Source organism: Poeciliopsis prolifica, unplaced genomic scaffold, assembly GCF_027474105.1.
Source record: "Poeciliopsis prolifica strain line A6 unplaced genomic scaffold, Auburn_PproV2 SCAFFOLD095, whole genome shotgun sequence".
Lineage (NCBI taxonomy): Eukaryota > Metazoa > Chordata > Actinopteri > Cyprinodontiformes > Poeciliidae > Poeciliopsis > Poeciliopsis prolifica.
The window spans coordinates 9,422-26,702 of record NW_026562470.1 but is presented as its reverse complement, the minus strand read 5'-3'; the positions used below and the strand labels follow the sequence as shown (position 1 = coordinate 26,702).

Genomic DNA, 17,281 nt, shown 5'->3' with positions numbered 1-17,281 from the left:
CAAAGTATACGGCTACCTACCCATCATTTTAATTTACATATCTGGGTTTTCTTCGCAACGCCATCACCCGCCTCCGAGCCGCTTCCGGCGCTCCGTTTCCGCCTCTTCGTCCATTTTCGCACATGGTGCCGCACCGGCCGACCAGCGTTAGCCTCACGTTTTGCAGAAAATCCGTTCCCTCATTGACAGACTTTTGATCTTTTGCCCTGGTAAATGCAAGATACGTTGGCTATGGTGGACGACCCAGAGTACGAGGAAGAGGAGCCCTCCTTCAGCGACCCGGAGGACTTCGAGGATGACATCGAGGATGAGGGTGAGCGGGGGCAGGAAATACGCCGGCTTTCTGGCCTGTTGCTAATTGTTAGCTGAGAGATCAACTGTGTTGGTACCTACATTTGAAGATACCTGACTATATCTCATTTATTTATTGGAACTTAATGGTTATATTTTTACCATAATATCCAGTCTTGAATTATTGAACTGAAACGTCATTCTCTTTGAAGACCCCCTCTCTTGACCGACCGTTTTAGCCTCACACAGCCCCTCGCTCTGACGTTGTAGTTTCTTTTCATTTATACCCATTATACGTTATATTTATAAGTCTTGATAAATCTCTGATGTAGAAATCAAGGCCAAAAATAAAAAACTATAACTTTCCTTTCATATAATGTAATGAAACATCTGGTGACACTTTAGATTGCAACCCTGGGTTTGTTCTGCATGTAAAATCTATTCTGTTAAACCTACGAAGTGTTTATAAACAACCGGTTACGCAGTACATGAAATATGCAAACTTAATTTTAATCATTCTAAACTCGGTTGTTCTCCATCTATTTTTACAGAAAAAAAGCCTTCAATATCATCAAGTTGTTGAATCATTAAATCTCTTAAATTGTAAAACGTGGACTTGGGGCAATGCTATCAATGCATGAAGAGTTTAAGTGTATTTATAGAATGGATAAATTATTGTGACTGAAAATAAAATTGGGTTAGAATAATTTTCTTCCATCCATCCATCCATTTTTTTACATCCATGTCCCTGGTGGGGTCAGGATGGGTGCTGGTGCCTGTCTCCAGCTAACGTTTCAGGTGAGAGGCGGGATAGACCGTGGACAGGTCACCAGCCCATCGCAGGAATCATTTTCTTATTTATAAGAAGTTTTCTATGGGGTGTTTGCTAGAGATTCTGTGTTTAAGGATTTTCTGGCAGAAAATAAATATGCTGCAGATCCTTCTGATGTTGTAGGGAATTATAAGATTATTATATTGTAAATCAAGGATCAAATGTTTTCCCAGCATTTACCTAAGTTTGACTTGTACATGAAAATACATGCTGTTGGTTGATGCATTTCTCGACTAAAATCTAGTTTTGGTGTATTAAAAAAAGGATTTTTATGCTTGACTTTGCCATTGATCAATGTCAAACAACAAAAAAAAATTGTCAGTTCATTTGTGAATCCCTCAAATTTCACCTTAGTTATAAGCTTATAAAGGAAACTTAGTTTCATGTTGTTCACGTGATCAAATTTAAAACCAGCCTTTCTTATTATTTAGTCCATGTGTTTAGGTCTTTTTATACCCAAGTTTTGAGAATGAAATTGAGCCCCTGCCAGCAGAATAAACAATTTGATTAAGAGCATTTAAATAGGTTTTTTATAAAATAATTAACAAGCTTAAATAAATTAAATCTGCCAGCAGGAGGTTGCTCATACTTATTTATGTTTTATTTGCAGTCATGATTTTTATGTTATAGTCAGAAGGCCCAAACAGAAGTCAGAACTGCAATTCAAAGAAATTGGATTATGAGATCTTCTGAATCGTAATATACTGTCAAACTGAAACAAAAGTTTGACAAAAGTTTCAGTTTGACAGTTTAACATTTCTTTGATTGCTTCGTTAATAAATGCTGAATATCCCAGGTAGTAAAATAATATTTGATTGTTGAGTACTCGGAAATGGAAGTATGTTGGTATAAAATGGGAATGAGGAAGCTTAAAGTATGGGTTTGACCCAATTAGCTTTTGGGAGTAATATGTGTCAAAGAATCCATTAAAATTGTCATGTTTTTTTTGTGGAATAAATGACAAGTCAGAAGGTTGTGAAGCAGGAGGCTGAAGCAGTGCAGATGTTTTCTGCCTGAACAGATAAGTCAGTCCTGCTTCTTTCTCGCACTCCAGTTATTCTCATTCTTATTATCTTGTGTCAACCGGTCAGAACTTCTGGAGGACATCTTACGGGAGAAACCCCAGGAGGCTGACGGGATTGACTCGGTGGTAGTGGTGGACAACGTCCCGCAGGTGGGCCCGGAGCGGCTGGAAAAACTCAAGAATGTCATACACAAGATCTTCTCCAAGTTCGGCAAGATCACAACTGAGTTTTATCCGGAAGCCGACGGCATGACCAAAGGGTATGATCCTACGAGCTTCCTGTTCTGCTTGATTTTTTTGCTTTTCGTGCCAGTTGAAGACATGAAACGCTCTCTTGCTCTTTGTAGGTACATCTTTCTGGAGTATGCTGCCCCCACTCAGGCTGTGGAGGCAGTGAAGAATGCAGATGGCTACAAACTGGACAAACAGCATACATTCAGAGTTAACCTCTTCACTGACTTTGACAAGTGTGTGACATATCAGTCAACAGAGTGGCAGGCAGACATCTATCATTATAGCATTACTTAAAAGTCCATTCTTTTTTTACTCTTTGTTTCAGGTATATGAACATCAGTGATGAGTGGGAGGCTCCAGAGAAACAGCCCTTTAAAGATTTTGTGAGTTTCACTTGATCATCTGTAAATCTCAGTTTATTTGGAAAAGAATTTGTTTTCTTACCTCTGGTTTCCTGTTCAGGGTAATATGCGTCACTGGATTGAGGACTCAGACTGCCGTGACCAGTACAGTGTCATCTATGAAGCTGGAGAGAGGACAGCCATCTTCTCAAATGATGCTAAAGATCCCATCTTGGCTGAGGAGCGAGCGGTGAGTTACCTGACAGCTTCATGTAAGGTGGAGATGATCAGGATGTGGAACATGCAGAAGGTTTAACTGTTTGTCTTTGGATGCAGCGCTGGACAGAGACATACGTTCGCTGGTCTCCCAAAGGCACCTACCTGGCAACCTTCCACCAGCGAGGCATTGCATTGTGGGGTGGCGAGAAGTTCAAGCAGATCCAGAGGTTCAGCCATCAGGGTGTATCTCTCATTGACTTCTCACCGTGTGAGAGGTAATCTATATAGGTTCAAAGGTCAGAGTTGATGCTCGACTTGGCAGCTCACTATCTTGTTACATTCACATTTAATTGATGATTTCTAAAGTCACATCAGGTTTTAACCATCCGAAGCCTTCAGAAACATTCTCGATTAACCCGGCGCCTCTGACACACCGGCTTTTCAGCAATCTGCACTCACTCTGCTTTCACAGAGTGAGTGAAAGTTTGCTAATTCTGTTTTTGCAGAATTAGCAAACATCTTTGCAGGCATCTTAAAATTTCCAGTAATTGCCACAGTTTACACTCTACTAACTTTTTCAGCACAGCCTTTTGGTGTTCATGTTTGTGCACCTGGACAACGGGAAAGAGTTTAAAATACTCCGACGCGCTATACCTTCATCTCACTGTCCACTTTCAAAAAGTCATTACAAAAGTTTTTGATCAGTGCTTTTAATCTGTTCATCTTAGATATTTTGTGTCTGTTATTTAACATTGTATTTTAAGAAGTTATAATAATGTTTTTCTTTTCAGTAAAGGTTAAACAGAAATAATTGAACCCTGGTTTTGTATCACTGTTAAAGGAGTGTCTCTTAACAGTGTTAGCAGTAACTCAGAGTGTTTGTGACCTTTATTATCTTAAACCCTTAATCTCCTCTTAGCTGTGATCAGCACCTGCATTACATTATTAAAATCATCCAATTATAGATATTACCTAAATGATGAGACTTCTATAAATTATTGTGAAATGAAACTGGTCTTATTTCACCATTCTTTAACCCACTCCAAGTCTGGTTGAAGTTGCACCAATGACCAAGTTTAAACATAGTTTGAAATTCCAATCATTCTCACTAGGGAATCGTTACAGCCCTAGCTAAGGCTAACTTAACTAGCTAAGTTAGCCCTGGCTAACTTAGAAATAATTTAGGGCTAACTTAGCTAATTAGCCCTAGCCAAGTTAGCGAGGGTGTAATGATTCCTTGAATGATTCAACTACCTCTATTATCAAAATTCCGCGGGGAAAATGAATCTGCCTCAAAGCTTTGTTAAACTATGTTTTATTATGTAGCTCACCGTGTTCCGGCCTGGTCATTATTTGTGTTGCTCAGTGCTCTGATTTCCATCGATGAATTGTTGACAAAGCTAAGTGTTGGAAGCATAACATCGTATTTTCAAGTTCGGTCTGGGATAGGGATGCTCCAATCAGGTTTTTTGCTGCCGATAACGATCACCCATGAGGATCAGTTGCTGCAGATCACCAATCATTACTGAGCACCTTCATTGGCTGTTCATTTTTTGCTGTAGGTATGATTGCTACTATGTGATCTGGCAAAATAAAAAGAAAACTGATCTGATAATAAATTTACCTAATTTGGACATAGAACATGGAAAATATTTGCAGGCACAATACAGCAGCTATTCAGTTAAATAGACAACTGGGGGGGATTAATAAGCACCCTTAAATTGACTGGTGCGATGCCTGGAGTACAGCAGCCTTTGTCGTCCTAGAGTTGCTGCCTGGTGGCAGCAAAGAGTGCTGCAGGCATATTTATACAGGTGAGCAGATGGACTGAAAACTGTGGGCGGCTGTCATTGTAGTTTATGTTTAACATAAGCGTAACTTTACGAACAAACTGTAAAATAAATGAAATTTTATCCGGGTCCGCACAAATGGCTGGCGCAGCGCATTGTGGCGATACGAAGCTGATAGATGAGTTTCTGTGTGTGACAAACGAAGGAGTCAAATCCCATTGCTAACATGGACACAAAAGCTATAGATGGCTGGACAAGATGAAAGTACATCATTTAAATCGTCTGAAATTAATACATAAACTTAAAGCTGGAGAATAGAGAATAGACATCTGTGCACCTTCATCTTTATTATTGAATTGAATATAATTTCAGATTTTTGTATAATTTTTCTTCAGGTTAACTTAGAAAGAGGGCTACTATTTTTACAAGTTAATTTTCTAAACTATATAAAAATAATTGTTCAGGAAGCTCAAAGATAAAAATTGGACGGATGTTGCTATCCAATAGTCCCACTGCTGTTTGATTTACCAATATTTTATTTTCACATTTTTCTTATCCGATTACTCAATTAATCATAAGAATAATTGTTAGAATACTCTATGACTAAAATATTTATTTACAACAGCTCTAAAGTTAACAGGTTAATAACTTATCAGAAACATAATATTTATAGTGCACAATCCATTTGGCAGAAATATTCTTGGATTGCAAAATCAAGGAGCATCAACTTGCTCAGCTTCAGCAGATATAACTTCTATGAACAACATGTTGAGGCAAGGGAGATTAAGCAAGGGATTCTAGGTAATGAAGGTTTTTAGTAGCATTGTGGAACCACACCTTTAAAGAATCATTTCAGTAAATCTTTGGAGTCCTATGTGTTTGGGCCTTAACCTTTACTTTTTGTGTATTGCTGCCTTTCAGGTACGTAGTGACTTTCAGTCCATTGTTGGACACTAAGGAGGATCCACAAGCCATCATCATCTGGGACATCTTGACAGGACAGAAGAAGAGAGGCTTCCACTGCGAGAGCTCAGCTCACTGGCCCATATTCAAGTCAGCGTAGCACTTATCTGGCTGCCATCATTTCAGCAGGAAGAGCTGGGCTAACTAGATTTGTGCTTTCAGATGGAGCCATGATGGGAAATTCTTTGCAAGGATGACAACCGACACACTCAGCATCTACGAAACTCCAGTAGGAAATCTAGGGGTTAGGGGTTTTATTTTTAAAATAGTGTTAGATGTGATCCTAAAGGATATTTTTTATTGTTTTAGTCAATGGGCTTGTTGGACAAGAAAAGTCTCAAGATCAGTGGGATCAAGTAAGCTTTCTCTCTATTTCAACTATTTGGTTTGTTGCAGATTTTTGACATGTATTGAGAGTGTGTATGTGTTTCTGCAGGGACTTTTCTTGGTCTCCTGGTGACAACATCATTGCATTCTGGGTACCTGAGGACAAGGACATCCCTGCAAGAGTGACTCTGATGCAGTTGCCTTCCCGGCAGGAGATCCGTGTCCGCAATCTATTCAACGTCGTGGACTGCAAGCTGCACTGGCAGAGGAATGGGGATTACCTGTGTGTGAAAGTGGACAGGACTCCCAAAGGAACACAGGTACCTAAAGAGAAGGCAGCGTCTGTTTGGATTAAAAATAAGCAGAAAAAATCTAAATCTTTCTTCACGTTACAGGGCGTTGTTACCAACTTTGAAATTTTCAGAATGAGGGAGAAACAAGTTCCTGTTGATGTGGTGGAGATGAAAGGTAGGAACAAATACACAAACTCTAGGGTTGGTAAAACTTCTTTCCAAAAACAACAAAAAAATCAATTAACACGGTTTCCTGGTCATTAAAAGTTTATCTTGGTAAAAACCTCTTATTGTACGCTTTGCTTTGTCCAGAGGGATATGGGCTCTCTGTTGTTGGCAGAGGATTTCTTCCTGGAGTCATGGCCTATGTTGAGGTTTTAAATTTTTGTAATGTATGAAATGTGCCAGTTCAACACCAAGAAGCTTACCGGACATTGCCTGCACTGTAAACAACCATCCTCCACAGTGGAGAGAGAAGACCCTATCCAAACTGTTCATGTTAATTCGATATTTAGAAGCATGGCCTATACGTACTGAACGGCTTCCTTCACTTCCTCCACTGCCTTTGCTAGAGCTACAAGCAGACAACAATTCTAAAACCTCATTCTCAATTTCTCCTTCTATTCACTGATTGGCCTGGTAGAAATTCTATTGGAGACAATCCAAGTGAAGGGAAGAAAGCTAAACTGTAAGTGAGAATTTCTTTGAGCAGAATTGAACATAAAGGCAATGTTCAGGCTAGTAAAAGTTTGGAATTTGGTTTAAATGTTTTTCATGTTTGGATAAATAGAAAATCCAAAAAGCCTTTTCAAGGGATTTGTATTAGGCTTCTACTTTTTCAATTATCTCTCCATCCATTGGTCGGTCCACCTGTGACATGGTCACCAGGTCACATGTGCAGATCGTCAGGGCTGACCACTCTGACCGAAGGGACGATGGCTGATTCCAGACCTGTGTGGAGATGGATTAGACTACCACCCAAAATGAGGAAAATCAAGGGCAATTTATTGGTGCACCTTGACAAGTTACCGCCTGTATATATTTAAGATTATTATCGTAAATTCTGGACTACAAGCTGCTGCTTTTTTTCCACACTTTGAACAGTGTTGGCTAAGGTGCAGGTAATGCTGTTTTTTTCCTGCTGGCAAAACAGTAGCCAATCAAACTGATGAGTAGTTTGCAAAGTAGTTCAGGTCCAGTGAAATTGTGTGATAAATCAAGAGCACTTTCACAGTTAAATGATCTGTATTGTTAATCCAGTAGTACCTGCAGCTGTATGGCTATACGCAACATGCATATCTTGAAATTTGATTTTAATTTTAAAAAAAGTTCCTGGATCTTATTTTATTATCTAACCGCCTTTACTATTAACAACATTGCAGATGTAAACTGTGTTCTGTGTCAAAACTTCTTGTACGTAAGTCTGTGGGTGTGGGCTCATGCACGTTCTAATCCTAAATGTCATTGGTCAGTTTACTTGTTTATTTGGCACCTTGGCACTCTTTCTGTTCGTGAAATACTTTACAGAAAGTCATACTGAGCTGCAGTGAAGCTAAATAAAAACAAATAAGCTGAGTTTGAATTCTCATGTATTTTTAAGAGTAGTTGAGTGAATGCCTCTTTGAAGTTGCAGGGCTGCAGATTTGTATGTATGCTTTTTACATTGGCAGCTCTGTGAACAAATGTGATTTAGCAGGAGTGAGAGTCAGAATGGCACTGTGACTTGTAAAAGTGCAGGCCCTGGTCTGTCCATTCCTTTATAATCCTTTGCCCTGCTTATCTTTTACCCCTTCTAGTTTGAGGGCTTTTTTCAGATAAGGTTTTAAAGCGTGAAAGCTGGAGAAGTATCTCATGTCAGTCTGCAGTATAGTCTTTATATGTGTGAATCTTCTGTGCTTTGCAGAAAGCATCATTGCATTTGCTTGGGAGCCAAACGGCAGCAAATTTGCTGTTCTCCATGGAGAGTCCCCGAGAATCAATGCCTCCTTCTATCATGTCAAAAACAATGGCAAGATCGAGCTCATAAGTGAGTAAATACAACAGATGCGCAGAAGATTGCTGTCTATTCTAATCTAATATGTTTTTGTTTGTTTTTTTGTTCTGTTTTCTCTGCAGAGATGTTCGACAAGCAGCAGGCAAACAGTATTTTCTGGAGTCCACAGGGACAATTCATGGTGTTGGCTGGACTCAGGAGGTCAGAGGTCAAAATGTTTTCATGTGAAACAAACTCAAGCAGCCACTGATGAAAAAGCAAACATTTTTCTGACACCTCATATGAGAGCTAAGCTCCTGATTCTACATCTGTTCTGAGGCTTGCAGCCCTGCTCCTCAACGCTGCTGAATGCCTCCAGATTTTCTCACCTTCCTGTGTGTGTGTGTGTGTGTGTGTGTGTGTGTGTGTGTATGTTCAGTATGAACGGGGCTCTGGCCTTTGTGGACACCTCTGACTGCACCATGATGAACATCGCAGAGCACTACATGGCCTCTGATGTGGAGTGGGATCCCACCGGTCGATACGTCGTCACCTCCGTCTCGTGGTGGAGCCACAAGGTTGGCAACTCCTGCTGGCAGACCAGGGGACACATCCTCAGGTCTTGTCCTGTTTTCCGCTAACGTCTCCTTCATTCTTTGGGTTCAGGTGGACAACGCGTACTGGTTGTGGACCTTCCAGGGACGTCTGCTTCAGAAGAACAACAAGGATCGCTTCTGTCAGCTGCTGTGGAGGCCCAGACCTCCTACTTTGCTCAGTTCAGATCAGATCAAGGTTTGCTTCCACCTCAATTCGATCTTCTTTATGCAGACAACACACACCTGCTAAACCTTAGTCGAACAGTCTGTAGATTAAAAATGTGAAATTTCTTACAGATGATAAAAAAAGATCTGAAGAAATATTCCAAGATCTTTGAGCAGAAGGATCGTCTGAGCCAGTCCAAGGCCTCAAAGGTTGGATTTTTTTCATTACTATTTCTCATTTCTATGCTTATTGCAGGGATTGTAGTATTAATTTTCTACCTTCTAGAAAAAGCATAGAATTTGATCCAAGTATTTCCAGATCTGGACATGAGTGGAGAAGCAGTAGTAGTTGCTGTTTAAAAATCCCAAGGAAACCTAGCAGATTATATCAAGTCACTGATTTGCAACAACACACTCCTTGATCAGCAGGGGGCGACAGTGGAGAGGAAAAACTTTGTTTTAACAGGAAGGAACCTCCAGCAGATCCAGAAGTGTGCTCAGTACCAGCGGCCAGTTGCTTCATCTATGAAAGACATTGCTAAACAGAGTAGCTTTGAGCCATCTGACTCTCTGTGCGTGTGATTATTTATGCATTATTCTAGTCTTCCATGAATCGGTCTTTCTCTCGGATCGTTTTTGCAGGTCCCATTTTTAAAATGGCAATATGTAAAATTGACTTTTCTGAGCTCTCCATAATGTTATTCCGTCATCAAAAACCTTCCATAGTGTGTTTTCTTCATTCTTTCATTCATGTTTGAGAAATGGTTTCATCTCCATGGCAACAATTCAGCTGTGCAAAATACATTGTTGGACCCTAACCCACCTTCAAGGCGCAGCTCCTTCTTGGAGCTGCCGTGTCCAAAAAGGACACTTATTGTTAGTGTCAGCAAAGTTTTACTTTCTGCTTTAAGTCAACTTTGATTTATATATATATATATATATATATATATATATATATATATATATATATATATATATATATATATATATACATATATATATATATATATATATATATATATATATATATATATGAATTTTTAGCCTTAAATGTTCAGAAGTGTTGAAAATAACCAAAAAGGAGAAAAAGTTTCTGCTGCCTTATTAATAATCTGCTAGAAATTATATCAGCCAGTTGTTCCCTGTAGTAGTAAAGTAAAAAAAATATCCAGAGATTTATTTATATGGAAAGTTTTGACCACTTATCAAGCCCTTTATATATATATATATATATATATATATATATATATATATATATATATGAATTTTTTTTAACAATTGAAGACAAGTTACATAAATGTGCTACAAAATAGCACTATGCGCCTGGAAAACAAATACTGCCTCTTTAAAGGAGTAACTTTTACAATTAAAAATGTCCTTATTTGAGTAGTGAAAAGCATGTTGATGCATGCAATAACCCTTAAGAAATCAGGCAGATTTGTAATGCCTTGGCTGGTCGATTGTGAAAATCAAACCAAGCCCAAAAGTTTTCCTAAAGCTCTTTGTATGTGTGCACGTGTATGTGAGAGCAGGAGCTGGTGGACAAGCGCAGGGCCATGATGGAGGAGTACCGTCACTACCGGGAGGCAGCTCAGCAGCTCTATCATGAACAGAAGAGCCTCCGCCTTGAGCTCAGAGGGGGTGAGAAATCATTTGTATTTTACTGTACCCACACTCAGACTTTCAGGCCAGTCTTTAAAATGTTGCTATGTCGTCAGGTGTGGACACCGATGAGCTGGACAGCAACGTGGACGACTGGGAGGAGGAGACTATTGAGTTTTTTATCAACGAAGAAATCATTCCCCTCGGAGATCTGTAGTCCGCTACGCAGTGTTAAGAATTAAAAATGAGGAATAACTTGATTTAGCTCCTTAATTCATTCCTCTGACCCCGAATTCTTGTGCCTCAATATATGTGCAGTGAGAAAGAGCAATCATACGACGTCAGACTTCAGATATCCAGAGTTTTATCCAGAGAAAATCAATGCAAGAAGAATGTTACAATAAGCATCTCACCTAGATTATCAAAAGTCCAAACCAAGACAAAACAGAAACAATTACCTGAGTTGAAAAGGAAACAGAAACAAACAAAAAATGCATTGCACAAATTGGGTGGACTGTGAGATTCGAACTTCTGCTGTAAAACAAACCATTTTATAAGAATGTGTATTCTCCTCATTTTTCCTTTGTGTGGGCTGTCTTAAATGTTAATTTTATTATCTCTGAGACCCACTGAAACACCCAGCTCTTCTCGTACCAGGCTCCTTTAGGCGATCTGATTTATGGCGTGGGTCTGGAACGTTATCTCTGCCTCAAAATGATTCAACAAGAAACCAGTTGGTATTTTAAACAAATTCGCACAAAATCTATTGCTTAATACTAACTATAAGTTGGATATAAAACTAATTAAAAACATGTTTTTAATGCTTAAAGAAATATACCAATATGTTTGATTATATGTTGTAACAGACTTCTATAGTTTTTAGTGTTTGCCTGAACTATTCAACCCTGAGTAAAGAATGTATTGCCCTGATAGCCAATACACTCCCTGTCTGAAATGTTCCTTAAGGAGTATAAGACTGCTTTCTGATTAGGAATTTATGTAAGTTCAGAGAGTCACCAGTTGTCTTAGTTTGGATTTGTATCTAAGTTTATCTTAACCTAAAAGTTAACTTATGTACTATTGTGCTACTTTAAAAATTCTATTTCAACAGCAGGTTGGTCCTTTTCATTCAGCCCAATATCATACAGGAGTCATCCCTTATTTTCCTGGAATATTAGTTTACGATATGAATACTGTCAGTGATCCTAAAGATGCATTTTTCTGGTTGAAAAGCTTCTTCGCAGGATTCTTCTTCCATCTAGAGAAGTGACGTGTTTTCACTTATATCTTAGGTTGGGAAAGAATGGAAAGTAAAAATGAGTAAAAATCAATACAACATAATATTGCTGGGCTCAGGCACAGATGATATCCGGAGTTGCTGCCAAAAAAATTCACGCAAAAACTTGCTACCGCTCCTCAGCAGAAAGAAAACCGTGCACTGCCTCCCCAACGGCACATTCCAGGAACACACATAAAACAGTTGCATTCAATGACACATAGGAAATATCAGCAGCAAGGATCAAGGCAGAAGATGGACACAAAACCAAGTTCTGTATTGAACAAGCTACAATGAAGAATGTATGAACTTATTATAATAAAATAAATTGGGTGGGGTACCTGTGAACTATAAGACACATAAACAGTAAAATAAACAAATTGGGTGTCTCACAATAATTTTTAAATTGGTGTGGAATAATGTGATGTACAGTGTCTAAAAGTGGATACAAATATCTTAATGAATTAAATGGTGATTTGTAATGTATAAAATGATACAGAAAACACATAGGCTATTGTAAAGAAATATATAAATATGCAAAATCTAAAATTTCATAATGGACCATATACAGTCCTATGGAAACTAAAAACTATATATAAAATAAAATGGAAACAAATCAAAAAGTCAAAGATAGTAAAATTGGAAATAAAAAAATCTGCATATTGAATTATATATACTATATTTCCAGAATGTTAAGTTAAAATAATGAAACACATTAAAAAAATTTCCACTACGTTTTTTTTCTTTTCTAAAAGAAAAACAACTCTTTAAAAATGCTTTCAAAAACACATTATTTCTGTTTAACTTATGTTTATTATTTCAAATATTCTGATGTGGTTTAGAACTCGGATAAATAGATGCTCAGTTTCTCTTCAGAAAACTAAAAGGAGCAGTTCTGTGAGGAACTTGGAAAAATCTGTGGTGCTGAAACATTTTAACAGAATGTGTAAGCTTATAAAATTGTTATTTTTAACATTTGTTTGTTTGATTCTATTTTTAGGCATCAAAATGTAGAGTAATTGAAGCCTAATCTGAAAATTACAGATGTTGACCTGGGGCTGATGTCATCTTAGTCATCGTGGATCAGAGATGTACAAGAAGTCTGTGCATCCATGCAGGACCGACTCCCACCGGGAAGACGACAGGAAGAACGTTTCACGGAAGAGCGCGCCGGCCTCAGGCGGCCATCTTGTGCAGCTCCGCTAACTCTCACCTCACTAATAAACTCTCCCGCCACGATGATCAGTGTCAATAAATGTGAATTCAATAAAGCACAAACATGTTTGTTTCAGCAGAACAGGTCAGTGTATCATATTGAATAAATACCGGCGTGAGACGAAGAACCCCGACGGAAACTACATGCTACATGTAGCATGTACATGTAAACAGTTCAAATGAAATGTTTTGCACTGAAATGTGTAAAATGTTTGACATTACCTCTGAGCTTATTGGTACAAAAAAAAGGTCATTTAGGAACGAAATGCAAATATTCAAGGTAATTCCATGATTTTATTTTCCTACAGGCTTAAAAAGTCCTTCCCTGGGCATCATAGAAGCGCAGTAGATAAACAACAGTCTTGTTATGTTGTGTTTTGCGGTCGATCTGTTTCTGTGTGGAAGGAGTGGAGAGCAGCGGAGCATCTGACTGGACAAGGACGACGGCCTCACTGTGAGGTTCATCTCGAGCCTTGATTTTCAACTCTCGCAACATCATAGCAACACGCCTTGTGGATCAGCAGCCACTTGAGGGAAAAGAGAAAATATTTAAGCTGCATCTTCTTGTCCCTCAGAATCTCTTTACCCCATTGTCTTCTCTGTGGAACTTGATATTTAGTAATACTGCCTATTCTTTCTGGACTCACCAACTTTGAACGTCAGCTTATTGGACCTTGTTTCCTGCTGGAGTTTTCTCAGAACTGGCCTGGTCGTGCACACAGAGTGCCATACCAATGCAAAGTGAAGGTGTTGAGACTAAACACGTAGCCTTGTCAATAAATGTGCTGATGTGGCGTTATAGTGGCCTTTTTCCTCTTTTCGGATTAGACTTTCGCATAGGGAGGGGGTGTTCAGCGGGAATAACAATAAACATTCAAACAACAGTACCACTCGGCTCGGTCTCTGGTTCTTTATTATTGATGCCATTCTCTGCTTTCATTTTACTTTTGCAATTTAAAGTCTCCTCTTCCAAAACGTAAAACTGGAACTTTAAATGAAATCATAAATCAAATATGGCATAGAAAAGGATTCCATTTTCAACCTCTTCCACATTTAGTTTCTGTTCATTCTGATTTTGAATTAATCGGAAATAATTCAAAATTCTGAATTTGACGACGTTTTTTACCTGCGGATTTTAATTTAAAATCTGCAATGCGGTAAATCACATTCACTTCAAATCCAAACAATTCCCCCTGTAAACACACACAGATGAAATGGGAGTTTCATCACTGACGTTCTCTTGACGTCACTGTGACTGCTCTGCTTTGACCCCACCAGAGTAAACAGGGAGGGTGGGCTGGGGGGTGGGGGCAGGACCAAAATAGAGCGCTGTTTGTAAAAGAAAAAAATAGAACAAGACTTCCTCTTCTTCCCTTGTGTCTTTAGCAGAAGAAGTCAGCTGAGTCGTGCATTCATGATTGTTTCTGGACGCAATCATGAACGTCCAGAAACTTAGTGACATATTTACTAAGTTTCATGAAATTTCAGTCATCTAGTGACTGAAATTTCTGAAATATGCACTCTGCATTTATAAAGAATACTTGTAGTTACAATACTACTTGAAAGTTTGTGAACTAGTTGAGTAGTTTAGGTTTTTCTTTTTTTAACCATGATTTTATTTTCTCATTACCAGTTTTTGTATATGAAATGCCAGATTTATGTTTACCGATTCCATTTGCTTGTTATGAGGAAAATGTGAATTGCAAGCAGACTAAATTAAACATGAAATCAGAAGTAAATGAACCACAGCTGCTGGTAAAAACAATCAGGTAAAAGACTCAGCTGAAACACATGTGAGTGCTCGAGTAATCGATAAAGCAGACCAATCACATGAAACATCCCTGGGAAATGTTTTGTGGTGCGCTGGTTAGAAGGGAGAGGAAATCAACCAAACCATTGTTGTGTCAAGGCATAAAGATCAGATCAACAATGCAGAGAGGAAAGGAGACATTTGAAGATATCAGGAAGAGGGTGGTGACAGCCCATCAGTCTGGGGAAAGCTATAAGACCATCTCCAAGAAATTCCAGCTTCATCCATCCACTGTGAGACGAATCATTTACAAATGGAGGGCCTTTGGCATCACCGCAACGCTGCCCAGAAGTGGACGGCCGCCAAAACTTACAGAAAGAAGCACCAGAAAAATAATAATCCAGGTGAAGGCCAACCCACGCATCACCTCTAGAGAATTGCAAACCTCTCTGTCAGCATCTTGGGTAAATGTACATGCGTCTACAATCAGACAAAATATCAATAGACATGGCATTCATGGGACAGTTGGGAGAGGAAGCCTCAAGAAAGAACAGAGCTGCCCGTTGAAACTTGGCCAGAGAACACTTTGACAAACCAGAGTCTTTCTGGAAGTCCATTCTCTGGACAGATGAGTCCAAAACTGAATTACTTGGCCACAATCACAGGCGCTATGTTTGGAGAAAAGTAAACACTGCATTTAAAAAGAAGAACCTCCTCTCAACAGTGAAGCATGGTGGGGGAAATGTGAAAGTCTGGGCCTGCTTTTCCACCTCCAGACCTGGACGACTCCAAATAATACAGGGAACCATCATCACTTGCTTGTGGTCACAGAAGACGTTTAGTTGAAGTAATGGCTGTAAAAGGAGGTGCCACAAGGTACTAACTGAAAGAGTTCATATACTTGTGCACTTAGCATATTTTCTGTTTTTTGACAGATAAGATACTTTTGTTGAATAAATAATGAAAGCATGTATCTTTTTTGCTTTTTGTTTATTATTTGGAAGGTCTGATTTACAATTTGAGGTTTGGATTCTCATTTCAAATGATTATCATTTTTCTTTAGAAAACAATGACGATGTTTGGGTGGTTCACAAACTTTCAAGCAGCACTGTATGTTCACTTTCCTATAACAATGAAAATTAAGGAGACTGAAAAAAATGTAAGCTACTCTCATACTGTCAAATCTCAACATTTGAAAAAATGATTTAATTGCAGAGAGAAAAGAGCAATCATACGACGTCAGACTTCAGATATTCAGAGTTTTATCCAGAGAAATTCAATCCAAGAAGAACTTTACGATAAGCATCTCACCTAGAGCAAAAGTCCAAGACATTACAAAACAGAGACAAAGAACTGAGTAAAAAAAAAGACAAAACAGAAGATGCATCCTCCGGGAAACTCACTCAGCACAAAGAGATTCCAACTTCTGCTGTGAAACAAACCATTTTTTATAGACTGCGTATTCTCCTCATTTAAATATATGCATTAGGAGGTGTGTTCTTTTCCTTTGTGTGGGCTGTCTTAATGTTAATTTTATTACCTCCTGCTAAAGAGTCCCAAAAGCAGATATATGGCAAACCCTTCTCGTACCAGCCGCTGTCCAGTTTGATATATGATTGCGGCTGCAGTATTATCTCTGCCTCAAAATGTTTCCACAAGAAAGTAGTTTGTATTTTTAACCAAGCTTGTACACAATGTGATGCTAAATAATGACTATAAGTTTGGATCTAATAAGTAACTAATTAAAAACATGCTTAAAGAAATATAGTTAATTCTAATATAGATAAAATTATTTATAAAAAGTTTTAAGATCCTAGTGAACTTTTGAACCATGCTCAGGAATTTGTTAATTGCCTGGCAGACAGATTCCCTGTCTAAAGAGATCCAAGGCGTCTAGGCCTGTTTTCTGTCTACTCCTCTGCGTTCAGAGAGTCACCAGCTGTCCCAGTTTGGATCTGTATCTAAGTTTATCTTAACCTAAAAGTTAACTTATGTACTATTGTGCTACTTTAAAATTATTATTCCAACAATTCCCAGCAGAGTTTTGCTCCCTTTTCCACTGTTTTTAATGGACCCAGATCCACAGTAGGCCCTGTGATAGAAACAGCTGTTTAGTGATGGGCCATGATCAGCCAGATTTTATTATTTTTTATTTGTTTTTGATCTCTTTATTTTAAATAAATCACAGCTCAGCTTTAAAATCTCATCTCTCAGCCTCTGTTGAATGAAGTAGTTTTATAATGCTCCTGTGAAGGCAGGAATTTGATTTTAAACATCTGATCTTTTAACCATGTTTTGTTTTATTTCTCTTCAAACTCTGTTTTTAAGACAGAAATCACAGCTGAGCTTCAAACCTCATCTCTGAGCTTCTGCTATGTGCCAGAAATGTTT

General features: G+C 38.6%; 1 protein-coding gene and 1 non-coding gene across 2 annotated transcripts; both read left to right on the top strand.

Moving 5' to 3' along the window:
- Positions 1 to 85: 85 nt before the first annotated feature.
- On the top strand, positions 86 to 10,909 carry eif3ba (eukaryotic translation initiation factor 3, subunit Ba). Its single transcript, XM_055023113.1, has 18 exons — positions 86 to 313; positions 2,215 to 2,407; positions 2,495 to 2,614; positions 2,707 to 2,764; positions 2,844 to 2,972; positions 3,059 to 3,216; positions 5,653 to 5,784; positions 5,857 to 5,923; positions 6,004 to 6,050; positions 6,131 to 6,341; positions 6,417 to 6,489; positions 8,218 to 8,340; positions 8,430 to 8,508; positions 8,726 to 8,864; positions 8,953 to 9,078; positions 9,180 to 9,257; positions 10,580 to 10,688; positions 10,766 to 10,909. Exons 1-18 carry the CDS (start codon positions 214 to 216, stop codon positions 10,864 to 10,866), a joined length of 2,043 nt encoding a protein of 680 aa, XP_054879088.1. The 5' UTR covers positions 86 to 213; the 3' UTR covers positions 10,867 to 10,909.
- On the top strand, positions 8,549 to 8,629 carry LOC129353745 (small nucleolar RNA SNORD60). Its single transcript, XR_008605071.1, has one exon. It is a non-coding gene; the product is annotated as a small nucleolar RNA SNORD60 (small nucleolar RNA).
- Positions 10,910 to 17,281: the final 6,372 nt, after the last annotated feature.